The sequence below is a fragment of the Planococcus citri genome, chromosome 3 (assembly GCF_950023065.1).
Source record: "Planococcus citri chromosome 3, ihPlaCitr1.1, whole genome shotgun sequence".
Taxonomy (NCBI): domain Eukaryota; kingdom Metazoa; phylum Arthropoda; class Insecta; order Hemiptera; family Pseudococcidae; genus Planococcus; species Planococcus citri.
This window is the reverse complement of record NC_088679.1, coordinates 51,304,298-51,321,236: the sequence shown is the minus strand read 5'-3', so window position 1 is coordinate 51,321,236 and position 16,939 is coordinate 51,304,298. Positions and strand designations below refer to the sequence as shown.

General features: G+C 35.2%; 2 protein-coding genes across 3 annotated transcripts in view; one reads left to right on the top strand and one right to left on the bottom strand.

The window, feature by feature from the left end:
• The window catches only part of LOC135839980 (adenylyl cyclase 78C-like), a 125,448-nt gene extending 111,425 nt beyond the window's left edge, over window positions 1-14,023 (bottom strand). The window contains exon 1 of the mRNA XM_065356273.1: window positions 13,027-14,023. The gene's annotated coding sequence lies outside the window, so the exon portion shown is untranslated. The remainder of the gene's footprint in view (window positions 1-13,026) is intronic.
• A 477-nt stretch (window positions 14,024-14,500) lies between these two features.
• LOC135839987 (uncharacterized) lies at window positions 14,501-16,672 on the top strand. Of its 2 annotated transcripts, XR_010557678.1 has the most exons (6): window positions 14,501-14,556; window positions 15,085-15,254; window positions 15,669-15,789; window positions 15,926-16,096; window positions 16,230-16,338; window positions 16,431-16,672. XR_010557678.1 is itself a non-coding variant. In XM_065356289.1 (5 exons), exons 1-5 carry the CDS (start codon window positions 15,413-15,415, stop codon window positions 16,641-16,643), a joined length of 726 nt encoding a protein of 241 aa, XP_065212361.1. In that variant the 3' UTR covers window positions 16,644-16,672. The 2 variants fall into 2 exon arrangements, 1 of the variants encoding a protein (XP_065212361.1); XM_065356289.1 differs by lacking the exons at window positions 14,501-14,556; window positions 15,085-15,254 and adding an exon at window positions 15,413-15,524.
• Window positions 16,673-16,939: the final 267 nt, after the last annotated feature.

The window sequence follows — 16,939 nt, the reverse complement described above, 5'->3', positions numbered from 1 at the left end:
GCGTTACGGACGGGCACAGGTATTCTAAAACAAGATGCTGGAGAATATCTGGACAGGTTGGCACCGATGTAAATATGAAAGAGCTCTTGGTAGGTATCTTTTTAAGGAGCGCCGACTGAATAACACGATCTTTCGAAAAGCTTGACGAACTGGCGCAATTATTCTAATTACAGATAAAGAAACCTTCCACCCTCGCAAAAATCTGGATGGGTTGACAGTTGTTGACACTGCTGCTCGAGAAGTAGGACACTGGTCTATTTTCTAACAGGATCAACTGCACAACACAATTTTCCGAAAAGCCTGAAGAGTTGACACCTGTGTTACATCTGAAATTTTAGTGAACAGTCGTACGAGTAGACACAAAAGCAGCAAAAACAGAATCCTTACATTCTGGCGAAAATCTGGACGGGCTAAAACCATCATTCTGAGCAGAGGGCCCTGCTTTTTTTTCACACAGGATTAACTGAACTATACGATCTCTCGAAAAGCTTAGCGGGTGGGCACCGATTTTGAAGGCACTTAAATTTCTATGACAGCCGAACGAGTTGGCGCTGATGTTTGAAGATGAAAATCTGGACCGGTTAGCGCTTATGTTGAGAAGAGAGAACCCATGGTAGTTATCTTCTCAGTGGACCGACTGAAGCCACAATCTTTCGGAAGGTTTTACGGTAGGTATCTTTTCAGGGAGCGTCGACTGAATAACACGATCTTTCGGATAGTCTGACGAAGGGGCGCAGGTATTCTAATTACGAATAAGGAACCTTCTTGCACCCTCGCAAAAATCTGGATGGGTTGACAGTTGTTCAAACTACTGCTCGAGAAATAGGACTCTGGTTTCTTTTCTAACAGGATCAACTGAACAACACAATTTCCGAAAAGCCCGAAGGGTTGACACCTGTGTTACATCTGAAATATTAATGAACAGTCGCACAGTTTGACACAAATATTGTGAAAACAGAAACCTTACATTATTGTAAAAATATGGATGAGTTGATATGGAAGTTCTGTACAGAAGGCCCCTGATTTCTTTTCAAGCCAGATTAACTGAACTATACGATTTCTTGAAAAACTTAGCAGGTGGGCAGCGATTTTTATGACAGCCGAACGAGTTGGTGCTGATGTTTGAAGATGAAAATCGCGGTACTCTGGAGAAAGGCCGGTTAGCGCTCATGTTGGGAAGAGAAAACCCATGGTAATTATTTTCTTAGTGGGCCGACTGAAGCATATCTGGACAGGTTGGCACCGATGTAAATATGAGAAAACCCTCGGTAGGTATCTTTTCAGGGGGCGCCGACTGGATAACACGATCTTTCGGAAAGTCTGACGAACCGGCACAGGTATTCTAATTACGAATAAGGAACCTTGCACCCTCGCAAAAATCTGGATGAGTTGACAGTTGTTCACACTACTGCTCGAGAAATAGGACTCTGGTTTCTTTACTAACAGGATCAACTGCACAACACTATTTTCCGAAAAGCCCGAAGAGTTGACACCTGTGTTACATCTGAAATATTAATGAGTCGCACGGTTTGACACAAATATTGTGAAAACAGAAACCTTACATTATTTCAAAAATCCAGATAGGTTAATACGGAAGTTCTGAACAGAAGGCCCCTGATTTCTTTTTGAGCTGGATTAATGAACCATACGATCTCTCGAAAGGCTGGGCGCGAGTGGCACTGCTTCCAAAATATTTGAAATTTACATGACAGTCGAACGAATATGCACTGATGTTTGAAGATGAAGATCTTGTACTTTGGAGAAAAGCTGGGCAAAGGTTAGCGCCGATGCTTGGAAGAAAGAATCCCTGGAAGGTACTTGTAAAGGAGGGCCGACTGAAATGCACGATCTTCGGAAAGCCTGACGGACGGGCACAGGTATCCTAAAATGGGATACCGGAGAAAACCTGGGCAAGTTGGCACTGAACCCCTCTCACGTTTACTTTCAAGGAGGGCCGACTGAATTGCACGATCCCTTGCATAGCCTGATGGACGGACACAGGTATTCTAAAATAAGACGCCGGAGAAAAATCTGGGCAGGTTGACGGGGATCCTTGATGCGTATCCTTTACACAGGAGCTATCAGATTGAACGATGTCATGAAAAACCTGGAGGGTTGGCACTTTGGTAGCAACGTTTCAAAGACACTTGAAATTTCTAACTGGCTCATAATTTCGAAGCGAATGGTTGACTGGTTCACACGTAGGCGTAGAAAATGCAACGGTAGAGGACTTCGGTGGGTAAATTACAGCTAACATCAGTCAACGCTTTTCATTATGGAGAAATTTCGCCAAACCGTTACTGATGCCTCGGAGAAAAAGTTGGATTACGCGGAATTTCTGCTACGATTGCACGGTTTCTTTTTCTCGAACCTGATGAGGGAGACGCATATACCGCCATTTAAGACCAGTTTTGAAGAGCCTATAAAAATTTACATCAAAAACACAAAATGCATTTAAAAGATACTGTACTTGAGTTGTAATTACTGATTCGAATGTTCGGAGGATTATTCCAAAAATAAATTGAAGTGTGCATGAAAACATCGAAAACGGACACTACGAAATTACGCATCGTTTCTGTTACAAGTTCTGGGTACGAGTAGATAAGAATTCCCTTTTTCTGTAGTAAATGCACGAGAAGCTTTGATGAGATCTTTGGAAAAGGTGTACCGATGTCGGCTATCTTGCAAGAAGCCCATCAGATTGATGATTTCGGATTTGGCAAAATGATCACGTTGCAGGCATATTACCCTTATAACGTTATTTCCTTAGGCCTGTAGAAATTCATACCAAAACGAGACAAAACACTTCCGCGATACATGAATTAAATAATAATAATCGATACAAATATTCCTCGGGTTACTTCGGAAGAAAACATGACGTCAGCTACTTTGAATGAACTTATTCAGATTCGTACTCACACGTAGCAGGTATCTTTTTAGACCGAATTGTAAACTTATGGCACCATGATAGCATCGCAGAAAATATAACTTTAATGGCATAATTGATAATTGTGAAACCCCTACAAAAATGCATACACAGACGAGACCAATACACATCATGCAAGAAATTGAATGAATAGTGAAATTTGGCACAAATATTACATCGGGTTACTTTTAAAACGAATTACATATTTTAACCTTAATTTTCAATAGGTACTCAAGAAAATGAAGATAGATTGAAAATACGTATTGAGCTTGTCATGTTTACCACGAATGAACGATGACAACTTGACGACTTTCCAAATGAAGCACGCTGAGACTAATTAATTTGAGAGAACTCGGCCAGATTGGTGCTCACGCTGCAGGGGAAACCGTATTTCTTGTCAGAAAATTCTGCTACGTTTCAGGGAAGGTAAAATGATATCATATCCATTTTGTTTCATAGCCGTTTTGAGATGCCTATAAAAACACAGTATACCAAACCAAGAAAATACACTTTTGCAGTACATAGAAATAATCGTAATAATTGATACGAATACTCGATGGATTTCTTCGGAAACCGATTACTCAAGTCAACCTGGTTAACATGAAAGAAAGTTCAAATAAGGACTAGATTTGATGCGAATTCGCCGATTTATACTTTCAAAGACAATCGTATTTGACTGAAATGAATTTTTGCAAAGGGTAGAATGTCTGGGTGAAGCGGTGACAACTTGGCATGAATGTAGAGTAATAATTATACCATCACGTCTAATAGCCTATAAAAAAATTACACCAAAACGAAAAGCACACTTACGTGATACCGCAAATATATTGTAAAAATTACTACCGATACTCAACGGGTAACTCCAAAAACGAATTAGGCAACAGGTAGGTTTAGGTAAGTACATGTTGTTTCAATTCCGGTCGTATATCGTTATTTTACAACTTCGGCCTAAAAAAAGTGAACACCAAACCGAGATAATCTGTTTCCTTAATATGTTATAAAAATTGTAATAACAGATACATATACTCAATAAGTTACTACAAAAACTTATTTTTGTGTTCAAACAGCAGTCTCGGAAATCAAGAAAATTTGAAGATACGCATCGGTTTCGTCAACCACTTCATTACATTGATAGAAATTCACTGCTAATAGGGTACGTCGAATTACTCATGTTACTTTGGTCAAGATGAATCTAACCGGAATCACGGAACTACTCTATTGATTTGATGATACGAATTCGGATAGAATCATATTTTGATACTTGTAATGGGTTATACGCTTGGAAGCTTATTTCAACAATGATGTCGAAGAAATGAAGAGCCTACAAAATTTTACACAAATACGAAAAAATACACCATTATGATAGCTTACATTACATAAACCGTACTCAATACCCTGATACGAATACTCGATAGGTCACTTCAAAAATTACTTTTTTCAACTTGAATGGTAACTAAGGTCTCGGCTAATGCACTGAAAGGTATCATTTACACAATACAAGAACAGCATGCGGAGAACTATGATATTACTCACGATGTATTTTAGATGATTTTAATTAGCAAAATTACGTTTTCGTACACCCAAGATCAGGGACCCGCAATTCGCGAGTGCGAACCTTACATTATAGCACGATAAGGAAAATTGTCACACGGACGCCTTGATGATAAATATTTCTTGGATACATAACTTCACCTGATAAATTATCAGAAAAAAATTACATCTTTAATCTTTACGCATTAGAAACAGTAGCATTTGAAATGTACATAATTCTTGATACCACAACATTATTACTTGAGTAACCATTCGAATGGCATTTTTATTTACATGGGTTCATTTAAACCACTTCAACTCATTAATAACTGATCGTTCAATTTGCAAGTACGTACTAATTAACGATGATTACGGATTGCACCAATTGTCTAGACTCGAATAAAATGCGATCGGCATAGCTAAAAACTATGGGGGAAAATACCACAAAAACAAGGCGTAATAATACACACATGAACCAAATTTCAAGTTAAGATTCTAAAAGCGATAGCAAGTAGTTGGCATCGAAAAAAGTCACTATACAAGAGTGTTGGAATCACACATTTCAAACAAACTTGAATACACTAGTTTTCTTGATATGAAGTATGTACGTATGTATATTATGATACATAGAACCATGAGGTACACTTCTACACTACGGTTAGTTAACAACTGGTATTATCGTAGCTATTTTCCTAGCAGAAAAAAATACAGGCATACACGTAAAAAAAAGGGGTTCAATACTTGATAAGGGAGCATAAAATTGATCAAACAAAACTGAAACCAGAAAAAGAGAACTGCTCTATCGCAAACTCACAATGTGTTAGGATTAGCATTTTTTGTAGCTACTATCCCTTTGATTAAGTATCGAATAGTTAATTCAATATCATGCAATGCTAAAACATCAGCTTAATGTATCAATCATGCATAATAAAAAACATAACTCGAAGTAGTTCAAAAGTTCAAGAGCTAAAAAGTGAATACTACCAGGTTAATGTAACCCACTCCCATTGTGCTTTCTTGGTCCTCAAATTCAAACTATAATACGAAATTGACAACAGCCGGTGTTAAGAAAATGCTTTGAAGGTTCAACTGGTATAGAATACTCGTATGCGGATACTGAAGAATAAATGTGGGTACACTGTACAGTCAGATTATTCGCGAAGATTTTTCGGAAGTTAAGCTCCGTGTCTATTATGACGCACCTATTAATGATTGGTTACAAATAATACAATAGTTAATCAAGGCTTTGAAAAATAATAGTTACCATTGAGAATAAATTGATACTTCTAATACTCTACCAGCGTGCAAGGCAAGACGTACTCAATTACCCATACACCGAAACCTTTCTCGATAGAATAACATTTGACCAACATGTCGGCTACTACACGATTTTATCATACTTATAAAATTTCAAGCGACAACACATACTCATGAAGCTGGGACACTCCTAAACGTTGATTATACAGAATTCATATGGAGACCAAATTAGTGTAGTGTTACGATCTTCGTTACTTTTGCCGCAGAAAACCACCGAGATCGTTCGTCAATCAACTTTGCGAAATATTGTAAAATACACGATGGCACTGAAGCGAATACAAACGAAAGGGATATGTAGTACCTATGAAGTTTAAAACGGAACACAGTTGAGAACAATGTTGATGAAAAAATAGAATATTATCATATACAAATACTTCTGATACGCAATACTATGCTTTAATAACGAAACTCCAACTTGAATTGAAATTTTCAAGGTATGGCATATATTTTGACGCTCGGATCAACTTTCGTTGCATGTTGATACCTTCGATTTTCGTACATTTCATTTGACATCTTACTTCGTCGGTTTCATCGATCAATGACTAATACCGTTCAAACATATTTTGGAAAATACGATTACGATTTACATAGCGATAATTACTCTAGCTTCAAAATTGATAACTTGATAACCCAAAATTAAAGTGGTTCAATGTCATACGATGACGTCCAATTTACACAGATTTCTGAACAGATGAGTCAGTGGTCTTAATACTGAAGAATTGTTAGCAGAGATGAAAGAAAACAGAGACGGACTTGTTTCAATGAAGTGAAATCCTATTGCAGGATATGATTTATCCGACATACCTGAAGAAAAAATTAACACACCGAGAACATAACGTAAAACTACAGTAGTTCTAAAAAAAAAAGGATGACTTAGTAAAACTTTGTTGTTAAAGAAGACTTCACCGCCTGATGATTTCAAATTTCAGTTAGGTATCCGCGCAGATTTCTAATGACTACATATATTACTTCAATTACTTTAGTCTCTGGAAAACGACGATCATCTTCAAGACTCGAGGATTGATTACTGATTAATCGTCGTGATTAAAAACACTCGCAACAAGAATCGTTGAACAGGCTGGTTTTAAAAAAAGTCAAAAATTATTACTCCAGACATTACAAGCAATGTTAAGAAAAAAGGAGTGATACGTGTTAATACAAGTAACTCAGTAAAGCATCAAATCGCCTCACTCCACTGCCACATCCTCACATGCAAATGAAGTTTTAGAATTGAATCAGCCGAAGAACGATGAAAACAGTAGGTTGAGTGCTAGACAGTTATTCGATTAAGTCATAGTAGAAAACGTAAAATGAATCTGGCTAATAAGATCACATTTTCGTAAGTGAGCAGACGCTTGTCTAAAAGGCGTTTGAAAAAAATCGATTACATTACTCGAATTATAATATCGAAAGAAATAATAAAACGTGATACTGGTTACGAAATGAATAATAGCTTCAATACATTTCAGACATCCCTACCGCATATCACTCTTCATACTGCTCTAACCGAAAACGCGATTGACGCGAAGGTGTGGGAAATCATCAACCAATCGTGATATGTTGAGAATGATTTATCAACACCTGCATCACCGAGAAAATGTCTGTTAAAACATAAAAAATCAAAACATTAATCTCTTGCTACGATGAAAAATGCAAAATAAAATAATAGAGATGATACTCGTTTCTCGAATATTGAAATATGTGATTAGATATAACGTCATCCGCCGAAAACAAATACTTTGACGCATTTCCTTTCTAACTCGGGATCAGTACTACCATAACCGCAAGATACCGGAGAATAGACGCGATCTAAACCCTCAACGGAGATGTAGCTAATACAATGAACACAACAGAGAGAGTATAGGCAAAACATCTTATTACTACGAAATTATTAAATACCAAAATTTCTGGTACAACTCGAGAGCGTAAAACTACACCTACGTAATAATAAAACGATACTTAATATAATGACTAGTTGCCACACATTATCAAGTAAATCAAAATTAAAAAGGGTGATACTCAATAAGTATACAGATACAAATAACTCGAATAACAAACGTTATACTATACACCGATTACCGAAGACATTTCGTAAGCGAATCACTCATCACACCATAACACACACGGATATTCGTTTAAAAAAACACAACGAAGTATGACAAGCTTTATGTACACCGAAATTGACTCATCGACCTGAAAACTACTCGAATTTTTTTTCTACTTTAGTAATATTACGTACTTGGGAAATTCAATTACAGTTTCTTCGACGAAATTACTTCGCACCGTAGATCGAAATCTAGCTTATTTACACGAACCTATTTTCAAGTCCTACCATTCAACAAAATATTGCGCAATTTATACATTTACACCAAATTTATGACTTGATTTTTGAAAATATACTTTTCAGTTTTATCAACATTAACCCTGTAAGTTACACGAATTACACACAGAATACATATAACGTAACATAACCTCATATACATACAATCATTAAGGTATTTACAGTAATGTGGATACCAATTTCCAAAACATCATGTTACATGCTACGCAATTCAATCACATTATTCATACGAAACACCATAATATCAATTTAAGTACAATTACGCCATACCACATCCTTTCTTTCCAGTTCAAATCACGACCATCAGCAACATTCAAACACATTAACAGTTATTTACTCATTCGCCAACGAAATTACGCCACACCTTATGGGAAACCCGACCAGGAGATAATCCACTTCACACTAAATTCTTAACACCTGTACAGATTAAATAAGCACAATTATTCAAACCATCACATAATTGAAACTATCAACATATTACGCGAGAACTTGAGCACACGATAAGTGTAATAATATTACCTATACAGTGAGATGGCTCAAAAGAATGACAATTTACTATTCTCATATAATGTACATTACCAAACACGACAGTTAGAAATTTTTTCCGGGTTGAATACACCGCGTCATTCCTTCAAGAATTAGGATTCGAAAATTTACTAGGAATGTTGTGTTCATCATAAAGCGTATCATCATTCAAACAGGACACTTTAACTCATACTTGTTCTAGAAACAGGTATTAAGGGACCTAGAACAGTTCTAACAATCGTTTTTCTAACATTCACTAACCTATAAAATTATCATTAACCATGCATCTTGAAGTTACACACCAAATTATTTTCCATGAATTTTAATATCAAATAAAAGTACCATTACTTCACCGAAAAAGATATTATCTGGAGTTATCGTGCAAGGTACACAAATAAAGGATAGTAAAATTCACAGATAACGCTATTTTCTTCCTAATTAGTCTGAGACCTAAAATGATATATCCATGTTGTGACATACATTATAATTACATATTATATACCTGACGAAAAAAGCTTCAATTGATTGACGAGTAAGCGTAACGAACTTATAGCCGCATTAAGCTACACCGATTTTGGTAAGGACCGATTTCCTACAAGAACACTCACAAAACACACCCGCAAAAAATAGCCATGGCATTGAAAAATATAATAATTGTTTTAACCGTAAGTTATACCTGCTCATTACCGACCAGCGAGCAATCATCTGCATGAATTTGTAACCAATAAAAAAAATGTAGGTAATTCGACTATCGTATTGAACAACTGATCAATCATATGTAATTTAGAACCTGTTGACAAAAAAAAAAAAGAACACCTACAAACTCACTGCGTCAAACAATACAGCCCAACGCAACTCAAGAGTAAACTAGATGCTGATGAAAGGGCAGCATATAAATATTCAAAATATTATACAAGTAAATGTTATGATACCGCATTACAAGTATTGAGATCTCGATATTTTGAAGAAAAAAAAAACATCCTATTAAAATTACGATGCTCTTGGACAACTCTATTCAAATAAACATAGGCACACAAAAACGAAAGATTATCGAAGCACGCAAATGCTACCGAATACAATAAAATAACCAAAAGAAAGATAAATTGTGGAGTATACCATACATACAGCTTTTTACCCGAGAGGAGTGAACAAATTGCTCAAAGGCTAGCAGCTTGAATTTACGTCATTCTATCGTCATGTTGTATTCTCAAGTAACCTTGAAACATTGATTTTACATTTCATATATGAAATTTCCCTGCGATCCGAGAATCGCACCGAATGCTTTTTAGAAAGACCTGAGTAACAGTAATAACTGAAAACAAGGACAAGTTATAACCTAAACATGCGAACCAAAGGCTCATTAGTTGACTGAAATTTCGATAGTATAAACAGAAATCATAGATATTACCTAACTCTATACGAGCACAAATCGTATGATATTTAGCACTTAATTATGAAAATCATACCTCAAATTACTGCGAACGATAAAACCCGATACCCGTATCGATTACGCATTCACCACACCCAATCACCACATTGCCTACCGCGAAAATAATGTGTGCTGGGAATGGATGTGAATTGTGAACGTTACGACCACTGGGAAGCGAGGTAAAAAGTTGACGAAACGTTTCCTTTGAAAAATTATCTAATACACAACAAACACATACTAAATATTCAACGTTAACGTATAATGTTTTTAAATCGAATACAAAAAAAAAGATCATGTACAAAGTTTCATTCAAAGTGAATAAGTAAGCTCTAAAAATACATTATACACGATTGAAGCCATCAAGAAACAAGCTTTGAAATATTAGATGGATCAAAATTACCTTTTGCAGAGCATAACACCTGTCACATTTACTTCCTATAATATCAATATTAAATACGTTACTTGCGAAGAGATGAGTAATTTTTTCTATGGTCATCGATGCACCCTTCCATTTTTAACGACGTACTCAAAGAGGTACACTGATTGATATTTGCGCGACCGAGGCGATTGATAACCCACTCAAGCTTTGCATAAGCAATAACCCGGTTTAGCTACAATATTTAACGATATTACGCAATATCAATAAAATGTTACACAATAATGAATAACATAATGACCTCGACAAGATCGTAAATAGGAAAAATTGTTTGAGTTTTTTTTACCAATTTTCCGGCCCTTTACGCCACACACCGTGGGTTAATATGTTACATCACGAAACCTTGGGAACCGTAGACTCACACTTCTTGATACTCTCAGGACAGAAAATTGAATTTGAAGTTCGACGTACCTCGAAGAAAGATCCCCCATAAATTGACATTAATATAGCGACTTCTGGAATCACCTTCTACGATAGACTGAAAAATTAAATAGTCGCAACGACGCAGCAATACAAAAATAACACAGCTAAAAAGCAGAACATGACCAAAACCAAATTCAAACTTAATATCAAGGCACGAGTTACATCGATGACTTTCTAACAGTATTATGTGTCATACACATTCAAAATGATAGAAAAACTTACACAGGGTTTAAAAATACAAAATCTTTCATTGACGACCGCTATTACACGGGAAATCCGTCGATAGGAATTTAGGCGTTAATACTGTACGTTAATATTAATGAATAATAATCTAAAACACTGATAATACTCGTTAACAATCGATTAATTACTCACACTGGAAAGACCCAATGACGGTTACATCTTAGAAAAATCAGTCACGCCAAAAAATATAGAAACAAAATACAAAATTTAGAAGGGAAAACAAAATGTTAAGAACTTAATAGTAAGAGTTACCTATCCAGGGTGACGAAATTTTTTTGAAAAAAAAAACAGCGCCTTTGATATCACTTTTGAAGCTATATTCGTATAAAAGAAAAAATTGGTTTGGTGGAGGAGGGAGAAGGGGAGAGATCGAAAAAATGCGATACACCCTGGAGTACTTCAAAAAATTGTTTCAGTCACGAACACGAAATTATTAGCGACGATTCATTAAAAAAATTTACATCAAGTGAAATAAAATAAAATAAGCGATAATGACAAATAAAGCTAACAAAATTTGGATAACAGAGGATTAGAGAGAAAATAAACAGTCATCAAAACTATACGGTTTTGATGATTCAAACAGAACACCAAGCGATGAAGGAGACAAGCATTATCCAAGCTCAAATCAACTAACCAATCAAATAGGATGGAATAGATTTTGATACATTTTGCAAAAATACTATAAATAAAAAAATTGATGTGAGCTGGCTTGATCCCCACCCCACTAAAACAGTAAGGAGCCGCAAAATCAACAGTAAGAATTGAAATAGAATCGACCTATCCACAGCTACCTCATGCAACGCACAATGAACCTACGCAAAAAAGAAAATATTTTGAATTACATATATACATCGCAAATTAACTGAAACGCAATAAACCTCCTACTACTGATTAAAATATTACGACAAGAATGTAGGCTATGAATTTAAAAACTAACACAAACACAAGAAAGACAATAACGTTTACTACTAACCACGGATTAGGAAAGCGAGCTGAACAAATGCTTGTTAAACTTCACACTTGAGTGACTGAGTAGGTTAACGGTACAAAGGATTTCTCTTTTCTTTACTGTAGGCACTGTAACTAAAAATATAGTTCGCTAAATTAAGTAAGCCTATTCCATTGAGGGACTTCCATTAGACTCGACAGAATAATATTTACAGGAGGATGATAACCCGAATAATAATGAAGTCTTCCGTTACTTTCTCGATGAAACCAAGCGGGGTAACACGGCGCGACTGATTTCAGAACCAAACCTTCGATAGCCCTGAATTGACTTTCACCAGCGATTAATACTATCCGTTCTCGTATACAACCTCCAAGGATATGTCAATAGTTTTGGAATTCTCAAAATCACACATGGTTCTACGTTATCTCGGGAGCCGTACCGTAGGATGTAAAAAAAATATTTCAAGCGCTTCAACTCGATGGGAACGAACAAGCTGGACATTGGAACAGGTCAAGTCGATATAACCAATCGACTGTTACGGATTATTGGGTTCTTCAAAACACGTTTAACTAAACAGTCTTCGATGTTACACATGAATATTGATGGAAAGTACTCATACTGAGATACGGTTTGTACACAATACAAGAACAAAATCATGTACACCTTGAACATCATCATCAAGCACTTGAACGCAAGCATTATCTGTCCTTGTTCTTCAATAATTACTATCAAGAAATACAACTTTCGTCACACAGTACCACACGAATCAATGCACTGTAAAATATTAAAAACGCTCGGTGAAAGCCTTTTGGAAGAAATTACAGAAAGAACATGAATAAAATATAAAATACATTCCGATTCTGACGAAAACCAGAAAACCACGGAACAAAATGAAAACATTACTTACGTCCATTACACGATTCAAGGTGACTTCTCGGTCACGTAGACATCAACGTCATCAACATACTTTCTCAAATCTTTGATGAAAACATTTTTCTTATATGCTTATTCGGCCACAATTATTTAGAATTACGAATCATCATGTTTTGAAAGGGTAACATACAAGATTTGGTAAAAACTTTTTCGACGACGCGTATTGCGTCATGCGGCCACAGGAGAACATTTTTACTTCGACCAAATCCGACATTATTATGAAAAACTTCTTGAAAAATGAAAAACGTATTCCAAAGATACCAATTCGAATCGAAAACTTCAGCAGGAATCAACATACATCACTATACTTTAACTCAACTTCAAAAATTATACAAAACACTAAAGACAAAACAACGCAAACACATTTCACAATTCACAAGTGGACTTTCAGCTTCCAAATGAGGCGCAAAACGGCGAAACGGATCGTTATAAAACATGGCCGCCAAACAAAGAAACAACTAGAAATTTCGTTGAAGTAGGAGGGTACAGAAACAACAGGAACTAACTGAACGATTCGCTCGTTTAACTAAAAGTCCATCCGTTTGTGCTAAGGGAAACCTACTAGAAAGGAACGAGACCGTGAGCATTTTTGTAATAATTACAGGACGAGGTGGGGATAAAGACGATAACCAGAAAGAGGGGAATTATTTCACCATTTCATGGAAGTGTTTTCCAAGAAATTCTAGAAGGTTCGACGTAAATATTCTGCATTGTACTGTACGACGCGACGTAGTCGCTACTCCCTGCCCCTCTCCCGTCATCCTACACGTTAGTCATACTAGCATGTATAACACACAACTACACAGACACAAAAAACAACAGTTAACACAATACGTATAGAAAAATACGCAATTGACGCCCGCAAAATGACGTATGTGTAGCTTACGTTGGTGGATGGGTATTTCACGTACTTGACACATACTGTTGGATTGCTATGTAATGTACGTCTACGTACAATATCTTCGCTCGTACATTTTTATATTCATTATGCATGCATCTCCCGTCTCCGTAAATGTACACAAAAATGAATTAGAACAAATGACATAGGACATAGGTAGTTAGATACTACGTCATAAGTACTTATGTATTTTTACGAACGTAATATACTATGTGTATGTATGTACTTACGTACCTACGTACACTATACGAATTGACTATTGAGTAGGTGCTCAAATTATTGGCTTATATTAATTACGATGCTATTTACCGTGCTCGTCCTTCATGCCAACTTCATTATTTTAAAAAAAATCATCTGTACGAAATCTAGCTTTTTCAAAAGTGTTTCTCCTGAGTGTTTTTATTTATTTATTTTTTTTACAGGAAATGAAATCATAACCTGATCAGAGATCAGTATTTCCTCGAAAGACGAAAACTTTTATTCTGCTATGGCTAATTGGCTATTGTACCTACTACCTACTACTCAGACTCACTTCTCTCAGCCGACAGGTTACAAATGACACTCGAATATCGTCAATATCGTCATCGATGTGAAAAAGCAGCAAATGTAAATTTTGCAAATTTTCCTACGACGTAATGTAATCTTTTACATAAGTAAATGCTGAAATAAGAAAATTTTGCAACATTGTGTACTAACATCAAATACCTACACAGTAGAAAAGTACATACAATAATGTACATCACACATGTGTAGAAAATCTTTCCTGTATTATGTCAAAAAAATTAAATCAAATTGTCAAAAAGAATAATTGTCCACATAGGGTTAATTTTCCACAACCCTCATGCGACCACGAGTAGAAATTCTACTCTACCTATACCTAATTACCTAACATGCGTTTTTTTTTTCACCGAATGAAATATACATGCGAAGTACGGAAGTTCGTGAATTTAATCACCGTTATTGCATCTCTAATAAAACAAAGAAGCAATATACATATTCATAAATAGATTCCAGTCCACTATGAATTATAAAATTATTGCCCTCCCTTAAACGAAATCAAATGGTGCTCATTATTCATGATTTCTCACTCTGTAACATTTTTTATTAAATTTCAAACGCATGTGATTATTACAGATTTACAGAGAACACGTTTTTTCCGCGAAGAATGACTAAGCAGTTTTTCCTCATGGAGAAAATGTATAACGGGATCTACTTATGTACATGTAAGAATAAGATAACCCATCTGCGCTCGGACGAAATTATATAAAGGCCTCACATCTCACATACTTTGAAATAAAATTAAGGTAAGCGAAATTTGAGCAATAGCATAGCATTCAATTTTTCTTGAACAATAATTGAGTAATATGCGGCCATCCTAGTGATTTTGTACGAAAAATCTTAGAGCATCCTCATTGTTTACGTTTCAAATTTATTTACTTGTCTCAAAATTTTTAGTGGAATAATGGATGCCTTCGATGTAAATTTAATTCCCTTAGTAATGCTAATATCTTTAGTTTATGAAAATGGAGATAAAGAAATTTTGAAAGCGGCATTCGACTTTTTAACAAAAAATGGTTCGTAAAATTAGTCTTATTATGATAACTGCATGTAGGTAGGTACTAAAATTTCTGTTGAATCAGATAATAAGTACCTATCTATTTTTCATAAATTCGCAAACAAAGAAACACCGGATTGTTTTAATATATTCTTTCTTGTAGTTAAATTACGCAAATTATCGAGTAAAAATTCCGATGTGTACGCAGTAAAGGCCATTAAATTGAAAGAACCGTTTCTGATACCGGAACTTAAAGAAGGAAAAGTTGAAGCCAGAGATTTACAGTGTGTATCCGTATAAGTACAATTTTTTTCCCCTAAATATTTTTCATTAATCTAGCGCATGTAGGTACTACGGGGTACTACAGTGCAAATTGCTTCATATCGAATGATTAAGTAGGTAATATTACTGTGATTTTAGAGTTAAATTGAAAATGAACAATGTTAAAGTTCTCGACGTTGGAGATTTCACTACAAGAAAGGAAAAGAAGTGTTGTTTAACAATAGATTTTGAATTCATAAAAATTACAGGAATGTATAATATAAGCGGTTCCATCAATGGAAACTCTTTTAAAGGGAATGGAAACGCTGTGTAAGCACTATAAAATATAATTACCTATCGATTGCCTATATGTATCATTTCTGTATTTGCAAGTTTCGGAGAAGATTGTAGATTTTTTATTATTTCTCATGACCTTTTTTTTGTTTTTTTTTTTCAATCACAGAATTACTCTGAGTGATGTATCCACTGAAACCAAAGTGGATCACACATTTCAAGAAGAAGAAGTTAAAATCAACAACTTACAATTCGACTTCAACTTCAAAATGTTAGAGGTACCTACAGTACACATAAACTTTTATATAATTTTTTCTAGCCTTACAATATTAAATGAAGTACAATAAATTGTAATTATTTTCTGATTTAGTTCGAACAAACAGGATTGGTCATAAAAGACGTCCCCAGCACAGAAGTTAGAAGAATTCTGAATGCAGTTGGAAAAGTGTACTTTAAACAGAACATGAAAACAATTTCGCGTAAATTATCTGCAACAGTACGAGATAGATTCAATGAACTTTTGAAAGGCAAAAATCGGGACCAAATTGTGGAATTATTACATCGAGGTCATTTCAAATTGTAACATTACAAATTACAAAATTTTGTAATTTTTCTGTTGTTAATTGTTTTAATTGTGAAAGGAGATTATTCGATAATTCTTAGGTACAACGCATGCTTTATTCGTTACATGAAAACCAATTATCATTAAATTGGTTTGAAAAATTGAATTTCGTCGTATGATTTTTTCTTTTTTTAAATAGGTACGCATTGACATCCACTCTATTGGAGTAAAGTTTTAAAACGTGAGGCAATAATCTAAACATCTTGAAGTCGAAATCATTGATGATGAAATAAAAGATTATTTTCATTTTTTTTATT